We start from the raw sequence: 23885 nt of genomic DNA, 5'->3' as shown, positions 1-23885 counted from the left end.
ACAGCCAAGCGCTTAGGAACCCTAAGACAGTTCGTGACCTTTACCACATTGTGAAGGATAAGAAACCCTATTTGGTTTTTATAATGGAAACCAAAATGCTTAATAAAAATTGTGACTTTTTACATATAAAACTGGGCTTTTAATATATGTTTGGAGTTGATTGTGTGGGGCACAGTGGAGGTTTGCTTTTATTTTGGAGGGCTGGTTTTCACGTTGACATTCAAAACTTTAGTCGACGGCACATTAACACAATTGTTTTTGGTAGTGAGACGGGTCCCATTTAGAAAGTAACGTGATTCTATGGCAACCCCGAAATGGAAAAAAGAAAGGAATCTTGGGCGTTGTTAAGGCACCTTTCCCATTTAAAACCTCTTCCATGGCTATGTGTGGGGGATTTTAATGAAGTTGTAGTTTTGTTTGAAATAAAGGGCACTGATTATCGTCCTATATGGCAAATGGAAAATTTTCAAAGAGCTTTGGAAGATAGTCAACTCTATGATTTGGGTTTCAAGGGATCAAAATTCACATGGAATAATGGGTGTTATGATGTAGATTATACCCAAGATCGATTGGATAGGGCTATGGCCAATACGGAATGGAGTGCAATTCGGAATGATTTGGGAGTAGATGTTATGGCATGTTGCAGCTCCGACCACCATCCACTTCTCATTCCTTGAAACAAGAATGGAGCTACAACTGGGCGTAAATGTAGACAATTTCGTTTTTAAGCAGGGTGGACGAAGTGTGGGGATTTTACTAAGGTTGTCCAAGACTCATGGAAAGGGAGAAGATTATGTGGGGACCCGTGGTCAGTTTTCAAGGACAAATTAAATAGCTGCCAGAAGGTCATCCAACAATGGGTCAAAAAGAAGAAGCAACCAACAGAAGGGTATATTCAGGAGAAAACAAAAGAATTGGAGAAAATCCAAGTGGAGGCAAACCCCAAGAATGTGCACGTTGAGAGGGCCCTTAAAGAAGAATTGCATGTGCTGATGGAACAAGAAGACCTCAAATGGCGTCAAGGAGCGAAGGAAGATTGGCTTCGAGATGGAGACCATAATACAAAATTTTTTTACGCTTGTGCAAACCAACGCCAACGCTGTAATAGTATTGAGACTATTATTGACGAAGAAGGGTGTACGTGTGCATCTTAGGTCACCATTGAGGAAGCCTTTGTCACCTACTACCAAACACTCTTCACTACGGATACTCCCCATAACATAGATGAGTGTTTAAATGCAGTTGAAGGCAGACTCACAGAGGAGATGAAACGGCAACTGGTTACTGATTTTTTGGAGGAGGAAGTGCATAGATCACTAATGCAGATGGGACCCATCAAAGCTCAAAGACTTCTTGGCTGGGTTTTATCAACAAAATTGGGCCACGGTGGGTCCGGAGGTATGTCGTGCAGTTTTACACTTTCTTAATGGTTCTAAGATAGAGGAGAAAATTAATGTTACGCATATTGCACTAATCCCAAAAAAACCAGTTCCTAGTTGTGTCTCTGATTTTAGGTCTATTAGCCTCTGTGATGTCATTTATAAAATCATATCCAAAGTATTGGCGAATCGGCTCAAGATGGTTCTTCCACATGTTATTATAGACAATCAAAGTGCCTTTATCCCAAGTAGACTAATTTCTGATAATATTATGCCGGCTTATGAAACTCTACATTCCATGCACACTAGAATGTGGAGTAAAGTGGGCTACATGGGGATAAAGCTAGACATGAGCAAGGCCTATGACAGAGTGGAGTGGGTGATTTTAGAAGTCGTCATGCGAAAATGGAATTTCCGGAGAAATGGGTAAAATTGATTATGGAATGTGTCTGCTCCGTATCTTATGTTGTCTTGGTGAATGGACAGCCAATTGGATATATCAAAACTTCACAAGGGATCCATCAGGGCGATCCCCGTTCCCCATACTTTTTCCTGCTGTGTGCGGAAGCACTTAGTTCTCATTTGGCCCAAGCAGAAAGGAAGGGGGTGTTACCTGAGGTGCCCACTTCTAAAAAAGGCCCTAGGTTGAGCCACCTTTTCTTTGTAGACGACAACTTGGTTTTTAGCAAGGCGAACTCGGTGGAATGGAGGAGGTTAATGAAGCTTCTAGAAAGATATGAAGCTGCCTCGGGCCAAAAGCTAAATAAGGATAAGACATTCATCTTTTTTCAGTCGCAATACTAGCTCGAAAAAGCGATTGGAGATCTCTCAGCTCTCGGGTCTCCAAGCAACCCAAAGTTATGATAAGTATTTGGGACTACCGACTCTCGTAGGCAAGTCACGGACAGAGGCTTTTAAATGCATCAAGGATAGAGAATGGAATTGTCATAAAAATTGGAAGACGAAGTTCTTATCACAAGATGGAAAGGAGATCTTAATCAAGGCAGTGGCGCAAGCAATACCCACCTATTGCATGAGCGTTTTTCAACTCCCTATAGTTTTGTGTAAGGAGATACAAGGGATGAGCAACGTTTCTGGTGGGGCCAAAAGGAGAATATATCTATAATACATTGGATGAGCTGGGAAAGAATGGGGGTATCCAAAGCAAAGGGAGATTTGGGATTTCGCGATTTGGAGGTTTTTTAACAAAGCTCTTGTAGCAAAACAAATTTGGCGATTGCTACAATGCCCGGATTCTTTGGCAAGAAAAATTCTCAAAGCTAAGTACTATCCCTCTAGCTCTATCTTGGAGGCCAAGTTGGGAAACCGGCCATCCTTTGTTTGGAGGAGCATCATGGTTGCACAACCGATTCTCCAAAATGGACTAATGTGGAGGATTGGAGAGGGGAGTGATATTTGCGTATGGGGAGATAGATGGATCCCAAACCCAACCACGTATGTGGTCCAATCTCCGAGAATACTTTTAGAGAGGCAGGCCCAGGTATCTGAGCTTATTGATCCAAACTCACAACAATGGAAGGCCAATCTTGTTTATGAAATTTTCCTTGAGGAAGAAGCAAAGGTGATTAAAAGCATTCCAATCAGCCCGGTTAGAACAAAAGATAGACTTATTTGTTGATGTACTAAAAATGACGTTTTCTCCGTCCGAAGTACTTATCATCTAGAGATGGAAACTATGTCCAATATGTGAAGTGGGGGATCTAAACCAACAAGTAGTTTTGCATGGAACAATTGCTGGCACTTGAAGGTCCCGAATGTAGTCAAGATGTTTTTATAGAGAGCCCTTAATAATCTTCTCCCTACCAAGGTTAATCTCTCAAAAAAAGGAGTAGTCCAAAGTACCTTGTGTCCTATTTGTGAAGCTGAAGATGACACGGTGGAACACATTTTGTGGAGTTGCCCGTCATCAACTGATGTGTGGGGTAGTGGTCCGATAAAATTGCAAAAAGCTGGAGGAATGAGTGGCAGATTCTCCACTATTTTTGAAAATTTGTTAGCTCGCTGTGATAGAATTGAAATGGAGATTTTTGCGGTAACTGCTACACACATCTGGCAGCGCAGGAACACTGTAGTTCATGGAGGCCCTTTTCTCCATCCAACTTAGCTCCTGCGAGAGGTACAGAATGCACTGGAAGAGTTTCATCAAGTGACCAACGGCGTTGCAGTGGAAGAGTCTCATTGTTTAAAACGTAATATTGCAAAGTGGCAACCCCCACCAGCAAACATGATTAAGATGAACTAAGATGCGGCAATAAACGTGAATAAGCAAAGAATGGGGCTGGGTATTATCGCCAGGGACTCGAGGGGGAAAGTCCAAGCCGCACGCAGTGTAACTAATGAATATATAGCAGATCCCACCACGGCAGAAGCCATGGCAGCCCTGAATGCCATGTTGTTTAGCAAAGAAATGGGCTTTGATAATATCTTTCTTGAAGGGGACGCCATGCAAGTTATTGAAGCTATTGACATAAACGGGCAGTGTTTTAGTAGCTTTGGACAGTTCATAGAAGGTATACAGTTAGAGTTACGTGGTTTGGAGAATGCTAGATTTTTACATGTTTTGAGGGACGCCAATAATGCTGCGCATATGCTTGTAAAATTGGCTACCACCCATGTCACTTTCTCTACTTGGTTGGGGGATACCCCACCAAGTATACGTGATATTGTAAGGAGGGAGCAACCTCTTCTTCTTGTGTGATCCTTTCGGATCTTTTTGACTTAATAAATATCTCAATATTCCTTTAAAAAATAATAATAATAATATGTATATTAATACGTTTAGGATTCTCCAAAAAAAAAGGTCATATATATATATATATATATATAACCGGTTTTTCTTAAAAGACCGGTCATTAATTGCGTTAATTATTTTTTTTTGATAAAAGAGCCGATGTTATTTCATTCTCAAGCAACAATACAATCGTGGGACAGAGCATTATGCTCTGATACAATAATCTCAGCTAGCCATTCAGGGGAACTATAAAGCCACATGCTATCCAACTCCTCAAACGTAGCCCTCCTGGCCAATACGTGAGCAGCCCTGTTACTCTCTCTACGGACATAAGTCATTTTCCAGCAGGCGATCTTTTTTATTTCTGAACGAAGGTCGTCCACCAGGTGCCCGATTCCGCTCCAATCTGCCTCCAAGGAGTTTACTGCCTCCACAATGGACTTCGCATCACCCTCAAACCATGCTTGTGGAATACCCAACTCTCGGGCAGTTTGAACAGCCACGAGGGCTGCCATGGCCTCAGCAGCCGCGGGAGCAAGACCTCCCTGTCGTGTGACACTCCGGGCTGCAACCAAGCTCCCTGTGTGATCTCGGATGACCATTCCCAACCCCATTCTCCCAATTTGCCTTCCTAAAGCCGCATTCCAGTTCACCTTATGCCAGCCTAGCAAAGGAGCCTCCCACTTCCCCGTAGGAGGGAGTCCCACTGGGTCCTCCACAAGCTGGGAATCCACCTGCGCATTTTGGAAATCCCGCAGAGCCTCAGAGGCACTAAATACAACTGCATTTGGATGAGAAAAAAAGCCTTCATGAATTAGTTTATTCCTCCTTAACCAGATTCGGCGAGCTATAATCACAAAAGTATGAAACTCCTCCACCGTACAGCGGCTCAACATTCCCTCTGTTATTCTTAGAAAATCAGGCTCAATAAAGGAGCTTTTTTGAAAAATAGGACAGGCCCCTCCCCACACATCTTGAGCTGAGGGGCAGAGCCAGAGAATATGAGCAATAGTTTCAGCTTCCCGTCCACAGATTGGGCAGCTTGGATCTGAAATAATCTTCTTCTTCACAAGGTTCTCCCGTGTTGGTAAAATATTCTGACAAGCCCGCCAGAAAAAAACTTTTTCCGCATTCAGGAGATGCAATTTCCAAATAGTCTTCCACACTGTATTGTCATTTTTCCTAGAAGAACATTCGGCCATTTGTGAGGTCTCCAAGCCTTTTTGTAGGTGGTAGGCACTCTTAACAGAGAAAATTCCTTTCACTGTTCCTCGCCATATGAGTCGGTCTTCCTGATTGGTCGAGCTAATTGGAATAGAGCTGATTTGATGGCCTTCTTCCACCGAGAACAACTGAGCCAGCAAGGACTGATCCCACCCGCACCCACTTCCATCAAACAGGTTGCACACAGTAGCTTTCGGATCAAGTACGCTTGGGGTAGACTGCACTCGGCAAGTTGATGATTTAGGTAACCATTTGTCCTCCCAAATTCACACTTTTTGTCCGTTGCCAATCCTCCACACCAGACCTTCTTTTATTAAAACACATGCACTTTGAATACTACGCCATGCAAATGACGATTTTTTCCGAATTGTTGCATCAAGAATTGAACAATCCGGAAAGTACTTATTTTTCATAATCCTTGCAATTAAGCTATCCGGCATAGCCCACATTCGCCAGACTTGTTTTGCCAAAAGAGCTCTGTTAAAACAATGTAAATCACGGAAACCCATACCCCCAAGCGCTTTAGGCGACCCCATTTTACTCCAACTCATCCAAGGAATCCCTCGATCTTTTGCTTTATGACCCCACCAAAACCCTTGCATGAGTGAATTAATTTCGGAAGAAAGAGTTTTCGGAAATAAAAAACACTCATACAATATGAGGGAATAGCTTGAATTACCGCCTTCAGCAGAATTTCTTTTCCAGCTTGAGAAAGAAACCGTAATTTCCAATCTTGAAGCCGTTTCCTCACCCTCTCCACAATGCTTCGAAAAGCTTTTGTTCGGGAACGCCCTACTAAGGCGGGCAACCCCAAGTATTTGTCATATTTGTTTGTAGCTGGGATCCCTGCAAACTCCAATATAGTCGCCTTCATAGCGGAGGATGTGTTTTTACTGAAGAATATAGCGGTCTTTGAGGCATTCATTTTTTGTCCCGACGCAGCCTCGTAAGAGTGAAGGATTGCTGATAGGTTACTCCATTGAGCTAGATTTGCCCTGCAAAATAACAAACTGTCATCGGCAAAAAAGAGATGACTAATGTTAGGGCCCCCTTTGGAGGTAGGGACCCCAGACAAAAGCCCCTCCCTATTTGCCTGAGTTACCATAGCACTTAGCGCCTCTGCACAGATGAGGAAAAGATAGGGTGAAATTGGGTCTCCCTGCCTGAGGCCCCTAGAGGGGGTAAAAAGCCCACAAGGGTCACCATTGACAATAATCGAATATTGTACCGAAGTAACACACATCATTACTAATTTAATCCACCCATCCTGGAACCCCATTTTCCTCATGGCCGCCTCCAAAAACCTCCATTCAACCCTATCATAGGCCTTACTCATGTCTATTTTAATGGCCATGTAACCCTTTTTACCCCCCATTCTTGAATGCATTGTATGAAGCGTCTCAAAAGCTGCCAATAAATTATCTGTAATTAATCTCCCCGGGATAAAGGCGCTTTGGGTAGGGGAAATAACACATGGGAGTATCTTTTTTAGTCTATTTGCAAGGACCTTAGAAATAAGCTTATATAAGACATTGCAAAGACTAATGGGGCGATATTCGGTCACACACTCCGGGCTTTTATTTTTTGGGATAAGGGCAATGTGGGTCTTATTTAAATTACCAGGCATAATTCCAGAATTAAGAATTTCAAGTATACCTCTACACACCTCCGTGCCCATGACTGCCCAATTTTGTTGGAAAAAACCCGCATTCAATCCATCCGGTCCCGGGGCTTTGAGGGGCGCCATTTGATGCAATGCTTGGGTTATCTCTTCCGCAGTAAAAATCATCCCAGCTCTTCGTTCATCCGTGATGTGATCACAGGTTTTATATTTTGCAAGCACGTCCCCATCTCTTCTACACTCCCAGCCGTGAACAATCCTTTATAATAATTCACAAAAGCCAAACCCACTTCTTCCGAAGACTCCCACCATTGCCCCTTCTCATCTTTAATTTTTTCAATTCTGTTTTTTGTTCTCCTAGAGTTTGCGCAAGCATGGAAATATTTAGTGTTCCTATCCCCATGCTTAAGCCACTCGGATTTGGCCCTCTGACGCCACCATAGATCCTCCTTCTCAAGTTGAGTTTGGATTTCACGTTTGAGCTTTTTTACATCCTCACAGTGCGCTGCTCCTTCACTGTTTTGCAATATTGCTAACTCTTCACGCAGCTTCTTGGAATTTTCCTTTTGTGGACCAGCCTTGCTGTCCTTCCAGATGTTAATTTCCTGCTTGCACTTATTTAATTTTTGTTCCAAAAGGGCCCATCCATCAACCTGCGGCATAGACCTTTTCCACACAGCAGAGATCACGTCTTTGCAGCCTTTCTCCCTCGCCCAACCTGCTTCAAACCGGAACTGCTTCTTCCTTTTGCTTCCCCAAAAAATATAGGAGAGGCTAAGGAATAATGGAGCATGATCTGAAGAGGCCGCCGCTTCCACTTTCACTGCTGCTTCCGGAAATAGGTCCCACCATTCTTGGTTTGCCACACCCCGATCAAGCCTCTCCTTTATAAGATCCATACCTTCTTGACAATTACTCCAAGTGAATTTAGAGCCAAGATATCCCATGTCAATCAAACCACACTCCACCAATGTATTATGAAAGGCTTGCATTTGGCTTTGTTGTCGCATGTTACCACCCCATTTCTCGGTGCCATTAAGCACTTCATTAAAATCGCCAATGCACATCCAAGGTTTGGGTTCCAAGTGAGCCAAATATTTTAGGAGCGCCCATGCCTCATGTCGTTTAGAAGCCTCCGGATGTCCGTAGAAACCCGTAAACTTCCATGTTACATTTTTATTAGCATCTTGTACGACGGAGTTAATATGCCGATGACTATAATTTTGAATCTCAACCATCATATCCTCACCCCACAAAAGTCCCAAACCACCACTCCTACCTACACAATCCACCACAAACATGTTGGAAAACCCCAACTTTTGTCGAACATTCTCCATTTTGTTTCTCCGCAATTTGGTTTCCATGAGGAAAACCATTTCGGGTCTCTTCGCCTTCACCAAATAGCAAAGGTCCTGAACTGTCCGGAGGTTCCCAAGCCCCCGGCAGTTCCAACTTAAGATCATCATTGCGGTCGGCGGGGCTGAAAATCAGCCTCCGCCAATCCCGAACCATTTTTTCCATCGTCAATCAACTCAGTCGTACAGCCCTTCTTCATAGCGTCCATTTTCCCTTCATCTCCACCATTTTCTTTTTTCTTCCTGCCACTTTTTCCATCTCCCTTTCCAAGTGTCCATTCTCTCTCCTTTCGTTTCCAGGTTGTTATAGCTTTTCCAGTCCCGTCTGTATCATCTTCTTCGTGACTTGAGTGGGTTTCTTGGAAAGTTTTTGCTATATCTGTCAGCTTGGGTCCCTTGTACACTCCTCTAGGGCTGGGTTGTTTTGCGCCACTCCCTCGCTGGCCCATGTCGTGTATTGGGCTTACTCCAACATCTCCTTGTCCCTTTGGCCATTTACCAATGGGTGACACTTGGGTCCATATTTCCCTTCCAGCTGGCAGATTTATTTCCTTAGAATAAGTATTTTTACTCCCCTCTCCTTCCGACCGATCTTTCCATAAGGGGTTGGATTTGAATTTGAAGACTTCTGGTGCATCATTATTCGCCTTAATGAAATTTCCTTCCCCATCATGCGTTTCAGTTTGGAATCTGCCCAATCCCTTTCCGCGATTTGCTCCACAAAATCCGCCTGTGTTATTTTCGGAAGGTTCATGAATGTGGTCGTCATCCGTTTCCCCCTCACCTCCGTCGCCTACACCAGCCCTTCTCCGAGCATCCCCCCGTCGGACACCACTTGTCCGATGGCGTTTATGGCCATCATGGTCAGAGGATTCCGAGCACTTTCTGGTTGGTTGTTGGGCGAAACCTCCACGGGGCCGATCAGCTCTCCGAGTGGGTGAGGTTGCTCTTAGCCACGGGCCAAAACTCGGTTCTCCTTGGTTACGCAACTCACTCCTCTTCTCACATCCCCTTTGTCCATGGCGAATAAGACCACAATGAAAACAGTATTTCGGAAGCCTTTCATATTGAAAAGGAATCCAAATAATTTCACCCTCTAGGTTCATCTTACGTCCTCGCGCCAAAGGTTTGGAGATATCCATGGATATCTTGACTCGGAGAAATTCACCCCAACCGATCCCATCTCCATCGGTATCAACCTCTTCCACAATTCCCACCGATGCTCCTATTTTGTGGCCAACTTCACGTCCCATACATCCCAATGGTAAATCAAACATCCGTACCCAAAAAGAAACCCTCTCAAAGGAGAGTTTTGCCGGGGAAATCCGTCCATCAAAATCTTCTACCAGGAAAAGATTGCCCTCAAAGACCCATGGCCGACCCTCCATAACTCTTTTTTTGTCCCTCCCTTCTTCAAAATCTATGAGGAACAAGTTATCCCCCAGAACTTTGAATTTGAGATTCCCCATTGGCCGCCACCATTGCATCATATGAGTTTTAATTGTCTCCTTACTCACATACCTATCAGCCACCAACTTACCCACTACACAGAATTTTCCCCTAGACGTTACTTCATGAAAATCAGTAGCCTGGACAGCAATCTCCACATCCTCCTCTTCTGTCAATGAGAACTTCGCCCACTGCCTGGATATCTCGTCCACCATGGTACAAACAGCAAACAAACACACGTCACAAATAGATTCACAAGTTACTTCCACAATCTCAAAAAGACATGGAAAACTGATCCTTCTCCTCTAGTCTTAGTCTAGAGAGAAAAAAACTGAGTAATAGTGAATATATTAATTGCGTTAATTATATTTCACTATAATCCACATGTCATTAATTAGCATCCTTAATTGCGTTAACTATATTATAATCCATGTATTATTCTTGCAAAATTTTTTCTTTATATTATTCATTTTAAATCATATATACTTATAGGAACAAAGATTTTAATTTTTTTTTTTTATTTAAAGAGGTGAGATATATTTTTATACGTCTTTTTAACTTATAATGAAAAATGATATATTTAAATTTTAAAATTAAATTATAATGAAGAATCTCGCGCTATCTAGTTACAATAAAAAACAAAGGGGGCAAAGCCTTCTTGAGAACAGTTGAGAATTTGTCAAATAACTGACGAGTCCTTTCCAAGTAACTGATACCGCCAACAAAGGCAGTTGAAGTAGACAAAGTTTCATAAACGAAACAAAACACTGAAGGGTTATCGACATGACCTTCAGTAGTAGGCTGAGACAACCACACACGACCATCAGTGATGGATAGAGAGTGAAAACTCTGGCAAGAAAAAAAAAATAATAATAATAATAATAATAAAAGTTGGGACAAAAAAGTAGCCAAAAAATAGAAATACATAGAATAGAAAAATATAGGAAAAATAAAAAAAGATAATAAATAAAATCACTTAACAATGGCATCGGCGGCGGATACTATGGCAGAGGAAGGCGACATGGCTATATAAGTAATAGTAAGGATGATCTTTTCATCGTCTCAAAATTGATGTAAATTTTAAAATCATTATTGGATTTAAAATTAGTTATTATTAAATTTTGATTTATGATAATTTTAAAAGTCACACCAATTATAAAAAATAAAAAAATAAAAAGTTGCATAACATTACTATTTTACAATATATCATATATTTTACAATATATCATTTTACAATGGAGTACTTCCGGGGGGACAGGAGTAGTGTAAGAGGGCACAAACATATCATATAATTTCTGTCCAGAGATCTGGAAAGCATACCAAGATAGCCCATAAAAAACCATTTTCACTTTATTATCTCATCGCCTAGGAAAATGTAGAAAGCAATATCATTTAATTATTCCTTGTACTTTTTATTGCCAAAGCTCCAAAGTTTAGACAACCCCTCTGTTTCGCCACAACAGGAAAAATATTGTTTCCTTCAACTTGTTCACTTTGTTTCATTCTCCATCTCTCTCTCAACTATTGGTGGCTTTTGTAGGCTTTGGGGCTCTATGCTGTTTAAGAAGGCTTTGGGGCTGTTTCCTCTGCGATGCTGAAATAGTGATCTTTTCTGCTCTTTGAGGGCATCAGTACCACCTCAAGGTTCATTCTCCAATGCGTGTGTGATCGGAGATGATGATGATGAGATAGCCCAACTCCTCGATTAACCACCATGATTGAACAAACTAGACGAATGACTGAAAAAGTGTACTGTATATAATATATCACATGAAAGAAAAGTACTACAGAATCTTATGGCTTCTGCAGAACACAAACAATTAACACGAACCGGTTAATTTCTGTTGTTGCTACTTATTTTTGCTGTGACGTTGCTAACTATTGCCTATTAGCTAATAGCAAAATTTCTTTTTTAATTCTTTTTTCGGATGTTTTAGAGTTGCATATACTTCTTGTATTTCAACTTTTACCTCTCATACAAAACCAAGTTGACACCATTTCTTTAAGTTTTTCTTCATAATGAGCATGGATGTCCGAGAACTTCAGTTCTCCCTTTCCCCCCACTCCCTTTCCCTCTTCTTCCCCCCCTCCTCCCCGCCCCCCGATTCTTTCACCCCGTCCCCCACTTTTTTTTTTTGGTTTTCTTCTTCTCTTTTTTTTGGGGTTCTTGGTCCTCCGCGCCGGTGTACTGTCCTCCTGGTGCTGTGTCCTTTGCCGGGGTTGATGGGGCTCTTGGATCGGACTCCATTATGCTCAATCTAGGTTCCTTTGTCAGCCCTCCTCGACACGGGCCCTCCACCGCGCGCTCCGGGCCCACCTGCTTCCAATGGCTTCTGATTCCAGCGTCAAATCGTGACTCGCAAGTGCTGCGTGTGGTTGTTTCGCGCTCTGGCCTGAATTTTCTGGCTGCCTCTGGTGGTGTTTGTGGGCATTTGTGTTTTTTTTTTTTTCTTTTCTTTTCTTTTTCTGTATTTTCTGTTTTCCTGATTTTATGGTCCTAACCTTTTTGAGTTGAGGATGTGAATAATTTCCTGGCTTGCGAGTTTAGGAAGAAGAGTTTTGGTTGGGGGCTTATGCACCCTTGCCGAGGAAAATGAGCTACCTATGCATTGAGTGGAGTATGTCTGGAACAGATCTATTGTTATAACTGAATATTAGTAATGAGTTAGGGAAAGATTTGTCATAGATAGGTCTTAAATGTTAGATTATTTTGTATGCATCTATAACATGTAACATTGTAGCTTCAACTATGATTCTTTATGAGCTTTGCTCTGAGTTGTAAAGGCGTTTATGCTCGTGCTCCTCCTTTTAATGAGACTGGAATGGTTTTCTCAACAACAAAAAAAGTATGGATGTCCAAATGAATGATGCGTTGCTCTTATTTACTGATAATCTTATAATGCAAAGAGTCTCTATTTATAGAGAGGTGGAGAGAATACAAAATGGTATAAGAGATCAAATATAAATAAGGGTCAGTCCAGGGGTGAATCTCCCCAAAATTTTTACAAATTTGCTTAAAATATACCAATTTTATAAATTTGTCTTTCCAAAATAATATTTTTGTCGCCCCAAAATAATATTTGTGTCCCATTTTAATTCTTTTTTTTTTTTTAAGTTTTGCGCCCCCCTGCCCGCCAAAAAAAAAAAAAAAATTGTCGTCTCCTTTTAATTATTTTTTCTAGTTTACCCCCTCTTTCAACATAAAGAACCTAAAATGCCCCATTCATTTTGTTTCCCTTCATATTCTAGTTCGCTTATAACTAGAAGCTAACCAGAAGCTCAATTTGGTTTGGGACTATGATTGAGTATATAAAAGAAAACGTTAAATGATTTGGGTTCTTTGAATGGCTTTTAACCAACAATCAGTTACCATTATTTGGCTCGACTCTAAGCATTGTTGTTATTTGAAGCTTCACCAAATTGTTAGAAAAAAAGAGTATACACTGAAATGTACTTTTTTTCCTATAGATCGTGTTTAATTTATTTTATTAGTTATTTATACTATTAATGTGTGTTTTTTATGCCATAAGATTAAATGTAAGACTTCTATGACTTTTATTTTATATAAACATGCACAAACACACATATAAAGAGATTATATATATTTATGTGCTTTTGTATTATATAAGTCTATATCTCCCCAACCAAAAAAAATAAAAATCCATCCCCTCACACCATAAATTTTAGTTCCGCCACTGGGTCAGTCCATATTAAGATCATTGAAAAAGATTAATCAAGTTTTTTTTTTTTTTTTCTTTGTAATTGGAGACTTAGTATCTTGAATAGCTCAAACCATGTATTTTCAGTATCATTCAATACAGAAACTCCATCTCAACTACATTCAACATCACAATCCACTCTATCCATTCCAGTTGATCATCAAAAATACAATATAGTAATACTAGTTGTACCCTAACATTTCCTCAAACTTAGGGTTCAAAAGGTGTACAAGAATTGTAAGAGCCATAATCTGCTTGTGCATAAATGTTTTTTATTTTTCCTAGTAACTAAGAGTTTGAATAGGGTGGTTTGGTTTGGACCTAACCGAAGTAGGCCAAGTTAAAATTCGCTGGGTCAGGTTTGACCGATTTAGAATGGATGAGATCAATGTAAGTGTTTTAGTGGATGTTGCATGTGGGAGCATAAACAGATAAATTTAGATGGTGCGACGGCACATAAGGGTATGTGTCACTGTTATGGTGGTTGTCTCTTAAGTTTGTAGATTGTTGATGTCTAAGCTGATGCAATATGGTGTAGCGGGTCGTAGAAGTAGTATACATAAAACTCACAACTCTTCTCAAAACTAAGCCATCCTTATTTAACTTATATACTAAATAGAGTCGTAATCCTATTGAAATTAACACGCAATTAAGTTAGTTTGTCACAATCTCGTTCAAATGGGACTACTAACTTATTTGGATGAGTAACGCGTCTCTTCATCTTTACTTGTTTTGAACAAGCTACCAAATGCACGTTTCAGATCTCTCATAAACCCCTCTTCATTCGGACTTGTTCCAAATGAGCATCTTGAATCTCCATGTTGAACAAATGTTAAGACCAAAACTGACTGACATTCCAAATTAACAAAGCTATGTCGACCATTTTCCAATGTCCTCCCAATAATTAAACTCTACTAGACGTACGCTACTATCCTGCAACATATTTCAAACTTTAATAAAACCTAAGACTTTATTCTAGAAATTAAAAATTCAAGGATTCAATCAAAATCAAATGGAAACTTATGGGCTGTATACGATTTTTCCTTTATATATATATATATCCCCTCTTTCTACATTTTCCATTTACATAAATGCTTTATCACTAGAACACTTGCAAAAGATCTTTCTACATTTTTCCCTTCTTTTTATTGGGAGCAAGTGCTGTCTGATTCTTTAATTTTTACATGATATTTTATTTCCTTCTATTCCTTCTGTCTATGATTGACAAACTCTTTCTCTCTGAAAAATAAAAATAAAAAATAAAAAAATAAAAAAATTAGAGAAATTCCCAGCATAAATTTTTAGAGAAACTTCACAAAATCTTTTTAAATTTTCATTGATTTTGATATTATCTCTAAACTTTAGCCCGGCCAACCCCGACCATAGGAGTGGTTTTCGGACCACCCTAATTTTTTATTTTTTTATTTTTTAATTATACTTTTTACAATTTCATTAAAATATCCAAACATATTTTCAAATATCTGTTTCCTCAATATTCACAATTAAAAAAAAAATTAAAAAAAAAGTACACACTTATCAAGCCTAACTCTACACAAAACTCGCTCAAAGGCTGAAAATACAATATTCAAAAAAAGACCGTGTACTTGTTTTCTTTTTTAACTAAGCAGTAGTACTGTAGGCTGTCTCCTTATTTATTTATACAAAGTAAATCTAAGCAAAAAGATTTGGGGTGATATGACTGTTACGAGGGTACAAACACGTCATAATGGCTATTTGCCACCGAAATCAAACCCTCACCACCATTTAAAATAAATAAAATAAAATAAGTAATAACCCATAAAAACCAGCCACTTCATTGTCTATATTGTTTTGACTTTACAGCAAAATTCCTAGGTTGGATCAAGGAGTGTATTACCTCTCCTAGGTTTTTTGTACGCCTAAATGGTACTTTGGTTGGATATTTTGAAGGGAAGTAGGGGTTGAGGCAGGGTGGCCCTTTGTCTCATTATTTGTTTGTCCTGGCTATGGAGGTCTTCTCTAGGATAATGGCTGATCATACAAGTGCTATCGTAGGCTTCAAGTTTCATCCTAAATGCTTAAAAATGAATTACTCATCTTTGCTTCACAAATGATTTACTTATGTTCTCTGAAGCTAGTTTGGGATCTATTAATATCATTAAAGCTGCTTTGGCTGAGTTTGAAAAGCTTTCTGGTCTAAAGGTCAACCCTTCAAAGAGTTCTTTCTACTATTCTGGAATTTTAGATAGGATTAAGCAAAGTCTGATGGAAGAATTGCAGATGAAGGAGGGTCATCTCCCTATGACATACCTTGGGGTTCCCCTCATTTCTTCTAGACTTTCTGCAGCAAATTGTGAGGTATTGTTGGACAAAATTATTGGTCACATTGATTCTTGGTTGTCTAGGAATCTCTCTTATGCAGGCAGGCTCCAATTGCTTTCTTCTGTTTTGTATAGCCTGCAAGTATATTGGATAGGCATCTTTATTCTCCCCAAAAAATTTCTTAAGGCTATTGAGCAGAAGTTCAATAGGTTTCTTTGGAATGGGAAGAATGTAGGGGTTGCAAAGGCTAAAGTGTCTTGGACTAATGTATGTTTTCCTAAGGAGGGTGGTTTGGTTTTGAAGAGGTTAGAAGTCTGGAATCAAACCTCTATGCTTAGACATATTTGGAGCCTTTTTGCTAGATCTGGTTCCCTTTGGGTGGCCTGGGTTAAAGATACGTTTTTGACAAAAAAGAGCTTATGGAGTGTTGGCATCCCTCAAAATTGTTCTTAGTGCTGGAGGAAGTTACTCAAATTGAGGGATATTGCCAAAAGGTTCTTGCGGTTTGAGGGGGGCAAAATATTCATCTATGGATGGATTTTTGGCATCCTTCTAGAATCTTGCTAGAGAAATATGGATATAGGGCTGTTTATGATACTCAAAGTAGTGTTGAGGCTAAACTTTCTTTTGTTATTCATAATGGGGATTGGTTATGGAGGCCAACTAGATCTGAGGCTTTGGTGGAAATACAAGCAAGGCTCCCAGAAATCAATTTTGGCCCTAGTGATAAACCTATATGGATTACTTCAAGGAAAGGTACCTATGTAAGTTCAGATACTTGGGAGTTTGTAAGGGAGAAAAATGAGCAAATTGGTTGGAGGAAGTTGGTTTGGTTCCCTCTTGCTATCCCTAAGAAAGCTTTTATTTTATAGCTTGTTATGAAGGATAGGCTGGTTATAGGGGATAGGTTGCTGAAAGGTGATGTCCAATGCTTGTTCAACAGAAATCAGATAGAGAGTCGTGACCATTTATTCTTTGAGTGCACTTTTTGTTATAGAATTTGGAGATTTTTTAAGCTTTGTTTTAAAGTTGCTAATCCCCCTGTGATATGGGAAGGTCTTCTGCAGCTAGGACGCAGTAATTGGGGATGTAAATCACTTAAAAACCAGCTTTGTAGTCTGGTTTTGGGCTTTGTAGTCTACAATTTGTGGTGCACTCGAAATGAGCTTAAGCATCCAGGTAAGCCAAGCAAAGAGGAACAGATTTTGAAGAAGATTCTTTGGGAAGTTTGAACCAGAATTGTTGGAAGAGGAATGTTTCCAAAGACTATAGAATCTTGTTTTGTGTTCTTTGTGGAATTCGCTTGCAAACTTGGTTTTGTTGTAGGTTCTGCAGTTTGGTTTCTAGTCTTCTTGGTAATAGAATTTAGAATGCGGAAATAATATGAAATAAATGAAAGAGAAAAAGACATAGATTAAGGTGGTTCGGCATATAACCTACATCTATACATTAAAGCCCTATAGGCTCCATATTTCCTTGATTTATGATTTGAGTACATAGCTCTATTTATAGAGCTTTAACATAATTTAAATGCAAAACAAATCCCTTAAATTAAAGGTAATTAATAACAAATCAAATCAACAATAACCACAAATCAAATCCTCATTAATCAAAAGGATTTATATCCTTAACATTTGGTTATTTCTAGTCCTCTGTGAGGACTTGTAACTGGATGTTTTGTTGGTTGGTTTTGAGTTTTGAGCTTAATGAAATTTCTTATTCATCCAAAAAAAAAAAAAAAGAATCATATAGAGTACAATGTACAACTAAATGTCTGGTTCTAACATTGAGGATGGATGAGGAGGATGGAGTACTTGAACAGTTTCTAGCTTTTTTATTTTGTCAATGCAAATGATTGAGGCTTTCATGGGCGGTGTAGGAGATCGTGGAAAAGAAGGAATCCATTATTTGGCTTCACCCCTTTTTTCTGCTTTTTCTTCCATTTTTGCTGGGGTTAGCTCTAGAAATAGATTGTTAGAGTAGAAATTAACCAGAATCTATCTAACTTAAAATTCTGGTAACTTTTCCCAGTAATTCCTAAGTTTATTATTCTTAATCAATAATAGTGGTCAAACAATTAATTGTGGATTAAAATTAACTTGTTTAGATTCCATGACAATTTCATGTAACTAGCAGGATGTTATTGTTCTAACTTGTGCATTTAAGCAATCTATAAAGCTTCCGACCGGCCCCATGCAATTGATATGTAGATAACCTACTGGAGTGACAATCATATGGCTAATATTTACAATTCTTCTCTATCGATTGTTCTACCAAAGAGATAAATCTAGCTTCTCATGCCGTTGTTTTGTCTATGCCACTCTAGTTGCATGCATATTCACTTACTAGTCATGCATATAGCTTTGAAAGTGTAAATTGATCCCCCTTACCGAATTGCAGGTTTGTTGGTAGCTAGTGATCATTGGTTGCAAAGATAATGGACATGAAATATTTATCAAACAAACCCTTAAATAAGGATCAAACTCCTCAAAGACATAGTACAAAGTAACCGACATGTTAGTCCTAGGATTCCAGCCTCTATTTCCATATGGTACGTGTCTCAGATATGTGAAATTGTTCTGCAGATATTGGGTTGTTTGGCTACTGTAACTTTCTTTGGCATGAGTATTATGGAGGAGAAGAAAGATCAATCAATTCATCCTGCATTGGGATATGATGTATGCATTATATTCCATGCAGTATTATTTTTACACTTCGTGTTCGAATTAATATAATTTAAATTATCAAATTCATTATTTTTTATTAGCTTCAATTTTTAGGATAGTAGTGATCATTTTAATAAGCTAATGCATTTAAGGAGTTTGAGGATTTAAGCAGGCAAAAATCATGTTCGTCGACCGGGTGAGTAGGGATGCAACTCCTTGGACGATAGAAGCAAAATTGTTTCTATTTCTTGAATTATTTTCCAAGGCTTCTTAGGGTTCATTGAGGTCTCCTTGAGGGGCTGTTCCTCGTAGAATTCCTTCTATTTAATGCAAAGAATTGGCTAAGGACATCTCTGAGGAGGAGATTAAATCTGCTTTGTTATCCTTAAACAACAACAAAGCTCCTAGTCTGAATGGTTTTAATGCCCATTTCTTTAAAAAGTCTTTCATTTTAAAGGGCCAATTTCTTAGTAGGTCGGAACGTCATTGCAGTGGTGAAATCTTTCTTTTGCTCGGGTAGACTACTTAGAGAGATTAAAATGTTGTGAATACACTTGTGAGTATTGAGTCCCAGATTGAAAAAAATATAAAAGAAAAGAGTACTTAATACCTAAGTGGACCTTAGCCCATTAGCTTAAGCTTTTGAGCTAGAGTTGTGTTCAATCATGTATATTAATGTACTCTTAGTAAAAACTCCATAATTGCTGGGACGAGTGTCTAGACGTGTCGGGTTTAGAGTTGTGTCTGCCATCCGCAACTCTTGACGCGAGACACTCTTGGAAATGTAAAACGACTCACAGGCGATGGAGAGATTGGTCCGAGTGCACTTATGAGTGTTGAGTTCCACATTGAGAAAATATACGAAAATAGTACTTAATATAACTAAGTAGACCTTAGCCCATTAGCTTAGGCTTTTAGGCTAGAGCCTAGAGTTGTGTTCAATTATGTATATTAATGTATTCTAGGTAAGAACTTCATAATCGCTTCATCTCCCAACATAAAAGTCATCCCTAATTGAAAGACTTTCAATCTATATCTTGTTGTAATACGATTTATATTTAAGTGCATGGATCCGGCTTATATGCTATTAGTTTAAGCAATGGTCAAGATTAAATCTTTCAAAATCTTTCTTCATTTTCTCTCTCCTATTAAAAGCTTCTAAAGTTAAGTCAACTTTGAGATTCAATCTTAACCGTTGCTTACACTACAACATGCATGATGTTATTTTAATAACAGCATACAAGCCAAATCCTTAAGTGCATAGCTTTTGCATTGTGCTTGGTGATATTGTTGGAAAGCAGGGAACAACTTTTATTAGTGGCAGGCAGATTGGGGACAGTATCCTTCTAGCTAGCCCTAGGTGTGATTTGAAGGTTGATTTCATAAAGACTATTATTCCATGAGATGGAATTTGTCATGGCATTTTTAAGGGTTGTTGGATTCACTTAATTAGGTTATGGGATGGTGGATTAAGTAATATATCATTACACTTATTTAGATTCTCACTTGGTATAACTGGTGAGCTTAAGGGTTTCTTTTTTATGTAAGGATCTCTGTTTGTCTTCCCAATAAAGAGTGTAATTCAAATCTTCTCAGAATTAAAAGTTTCTAGAACGTCATGCTACTAGGGAATTATTCTTGGTCTTGGAGAAAGATTTTGGATCTAAAATGCATTATTCGGGATAAGGTGTATTGGTTGAAGGCCTCTAGTTGTAGTCACAATTACAATAACTCCCACATTGTATGATTTATGTCACGAGGGAAATGATAGATCATTTCTGAGGAGAAACATGGATTCTTGGTGCATTGTTTCTAAGATTATGTTTTGGGTTATTTCATGAGTATCCGTAATTCTCATGTTAATCGTTGCCTCATTGTAGCAGGCGCTTGCTTGTGTAGCATGTGTAGGTTCTCATTGACTTTTAGGTCGTTTTGTTTTTTAGGGGTTACTTGTGGATTATATGTTGTCTTTGTTTAGTTTCCTTATTAAATTCTTATTTATTTGTAAATAAACTACCAAGCTAAGCAGAGTGGAAATATATATGCAAGTTTTTATTTTTTATTTTAAAAAAAAAAAAAAAAAATTGGCGCTGCATTCTCTGGAAATTTTTTCTTCTAGTTTGAGGCAAATCTCTTCATTATCTTTTGTATTTTCGCTATTATTTTGAATCTTCTAAGTACTTTTTTATATGTCAATATATCCAATCTTGCATATATAAATCTTTACAGGATCATTTGTTCATTATGTTATGCCTTAAGTAAGAGATTCAAGTATCCCCATGCATTGTAATCCTTCCGTGTATTAGAAAAGAAAAAGAAAAAGAAAAAAAAAAAAGGTAAGAGATTCAAGGTGCATGGCAATATCAAAAAGAAAGAAAGCAAGGGATTTGGTACACTGAATTGGAGATTTTTTTTTTTTTTTTTTTTTTTTTAATTCTTCCTGTCGTAACTATGTCGACATATAGTTTAATTAAGCTACATTATTTGTGCCAACTTCCATGTTTTCTTGGACCGCCATCAACTCTAGTCACCACTGCTGGCCGCCACTAACTTCAACGAGTTTTCGGCTTCAACAAATTCAAAAAGAGTCTACAAATCTTCACCTTAAGTTTAGAGGGAATGTTAAAATATATTGTGGAAATAACAATAATTTATTTTACATATCGGAGTAGGGGTGCAAAGGCGGTTATGGTTAGCGGTTAGTGGCAATAACCGCTAACCGTAACCGCCCTAGCGGTTAGTAAATTTCACTAACCGCAACCGCTAACCGCCTAGCGGTTAACGGTTAGCGGTTAGTGGCCGGTTAGCGGTTAGTGAAATAGATAACCGCCCGCTAACCGCTTTTTTAAAATTGGGCTTTTTTTTTTGGGCTTTTTTTTACCCTCATTTTTTTTTCTTGTATTTTTAATATCTTCTTGGGCCCAATTGCTATAAATATTTGAATTGTCATTGGATCATATGATTAAGTGTTGATCTTATAAACTTACAAACAAACAAAAATACTTCAATTGTAGTTATAAGTAACACATTGTTTAATCCAATGTCAATTACTTAATTTGATATTATATGAATCACATTGTCATTGTCATTGTACATGAATAATTGATTAAGTATTGGAATTGTAATTGGATCATATAGTTAAATATTTATCTTATACATTTATATTATTCAATATGCATATAATATAACTATAAGCAATTATATATATATATATATATATAATTCAAAATTGTTCAAAATTGTTAATTTTCTTTTTTTTTTCTTTCAAAAAATGGTTAAATTTCTTTTTCTAAAAAATGTTCAAAAAATACATTAATACTTCAATTGTGATTATAAGTAACACATTGTTGAATCTAATGTCAATTACTTAATTTGATATTATATAATCATATAGTCTCATTAAATTATATCATATGATTCATATGATTAATTATTTAAATTCTTATCATATTTACTTATAATCTTTTTTCTTTGAATTGAACTTAATATCTAATGGTAAATGGTAATGTTCAAACTCCTAAATCCTAAATTCCTAAAGTATCTAATAATGCTTTAATTAAATTGTAGACTTGTAGTTATAAGTAACATATTGTTTAATTCAATTGAATCAATTGTGATTATCATTGTACATGAATCATATGATTAACTTGTAGACTTATGACTTATGAGTTATGTCATATTATATATGTATTATTTATTATTATATAATCATATGATTTAATGATCAAGTCATCATGTGATATAATCATATCAATTATAGTGATAATATATAAATTACTAAAATTATAATGATAATACATTAATACTTAAATTATGTTTATAAGTAACACATTGGTCATTGTTTAATCCAATGTCAATTACTTAATTTGATATTATACGAATCATATCATCATTGTACATTAATAATATGATTCACTTGAAGTCTTGAATAAAGTATTTGAATTGTCATTGAATCATATGATTAACTATTGATATTATACATTTATATTATTCATATACATATGTAGACTTATATAGACTTATAGGTTTATAACATACATTGGAAATAAGTCTCTAGATATTTAATTGTTGTATTAGTATGAATTAGTATGAATTAGTATACTTATGAGTTATGTCATATTATATATGTATAATTTGTTATTATATAATCAAATGATTTAATAATCAATCTCATGTGATATAATCATATAAATTATAGTGATAATATATTAATACTCAAATTGTGATTTAATTATTTTTTTAAAAAAATTGTGATTTAATGATCAAGTGATTATATGATATAATCATATAAATTATAGTGATAATATATTAATACTCAAATTGTGATTTAATTATTTTTAAAAAAAATTGTGATTTAATGATCAAGTGATTATGTTATATGTATAATTATAAAAATATATTATATAAAAAGGCGGTTAGCGGTTAGCGGTTACGGTTAGTAGACCCAATAATCGCTAACCGCTAACCGCTAGGCGGTTAGCGGTTAATGCGGTTAAACGGTTAGGCGGTTAGGCGGTTGGCGGTTATAGCGGTTAGCGGTTAGCGGGCGGTTAAAAACCGCCCGCCTTTGCACCCCTATATCGGAGTTGCATAAAAGTTATTCTACATGTGAGGGTTACTTAGCATTTATAATGTAATTGGGAGTTATATGTGTGAGATTAATATTGGAAGCTAGAAGGATCCTTTGTAGTCTATAAATACTTATGTAAGAGCAACAATGTAGTTCTTATGGCTCTATCCTGTGGATGTAAGTCATAAACTGAACCACGTAACATTTTGTGTCTATTTTCATCATTCGGCATTTTCCTTTAATTTCTTTTACGATTGTTTTTTCTTTCATATAGGAATATCTTCTCAAACAAATCTCTTCTCCCATAATTTTTGGTGAAGCTCAATCTACAATGGATTGTTTTAATTCTTCAGCTTTATCATCTGGTGCCTATTCTGATAATGTATGTGATTTTGATGCCTATTAATAGAGTAATATTAGAAATCACTCTTGTGTTCCTCTTGTGTCATTCTAAAAGTGATGTGGCTTCTAAAATCATCATTGGGCTTATGATTAATCGTTATAAAATTTTGATCAAATTGTAATTTTAAAAGCCACCCCATTTAGTGACACAAGAGTGACATATAAAATTACTCGTATTAATATATTGACCAATAATTTGAAGTACTCGATCTTCAAATTATCCTCTGATTTGAAGCTGCTTAAGTGAGAAGTTGAACAAACAATAAAGCTTTCTCACCATGACGGACCAATACCACATGTTTATAGATACCATAGCATCTGCAACGTTGTGATTGTGCTCAAGAAAACTCTATACTATGCAAAACAATTGCTTTTCTCATATATTATTTAGTCTTTCATCTGTTCCCACACTTCCAATTAAAGACATTCATATCCCTAGCTCACTCA

General features: G+C 37.6%; 1 protein-coding gene across 4 annotated transcripts in view; it reads left to right on the top strand.

Moving 5' to 3' along the window:
* LOC132177801 (MADS-box protein JOINTLESS-like) overlaps positions 1-11701 on the top strand; it is a 29469-nt gene extending 17768 nt beyond the window's left edge. For all 4 annotated transcript variants that reach the window (XM_059590261.1, XM_059590262.1, XM_059590263.1 and 1 more), the window contains one exon: positions 11321-11701. In XM_059590261.1, the coding sequence (XP_059446244.1) occupies positions 11321-11378 (58 nt within the window). In that variant the 3' untranslated portion in view covers positions 11379-11701. The remainder of the gene's footprint in view (positions 1-11320) is intronic.
* Positions 11702-23885: the final 12184 nt, after the last annotated feature.

This window comes from Corylus avellana, chromosome ca4, assembly GCF_901000735.1.
Source record: "Corylus avellana chromosome ca4, CavTom2PMs-1.0".
NCBI classification, from domain to species: Eukaryota; Viridiplantae; Streptophyta; class Magnoliopsida; order Fagales; family Betulaceae; genus Corylus; species Corylus avellana.
The sequence above is the reverse complement of the archived record's forward strand: the minus strand, read 5'-3'. Positions and strand labels throughout refer to the sequence as shown.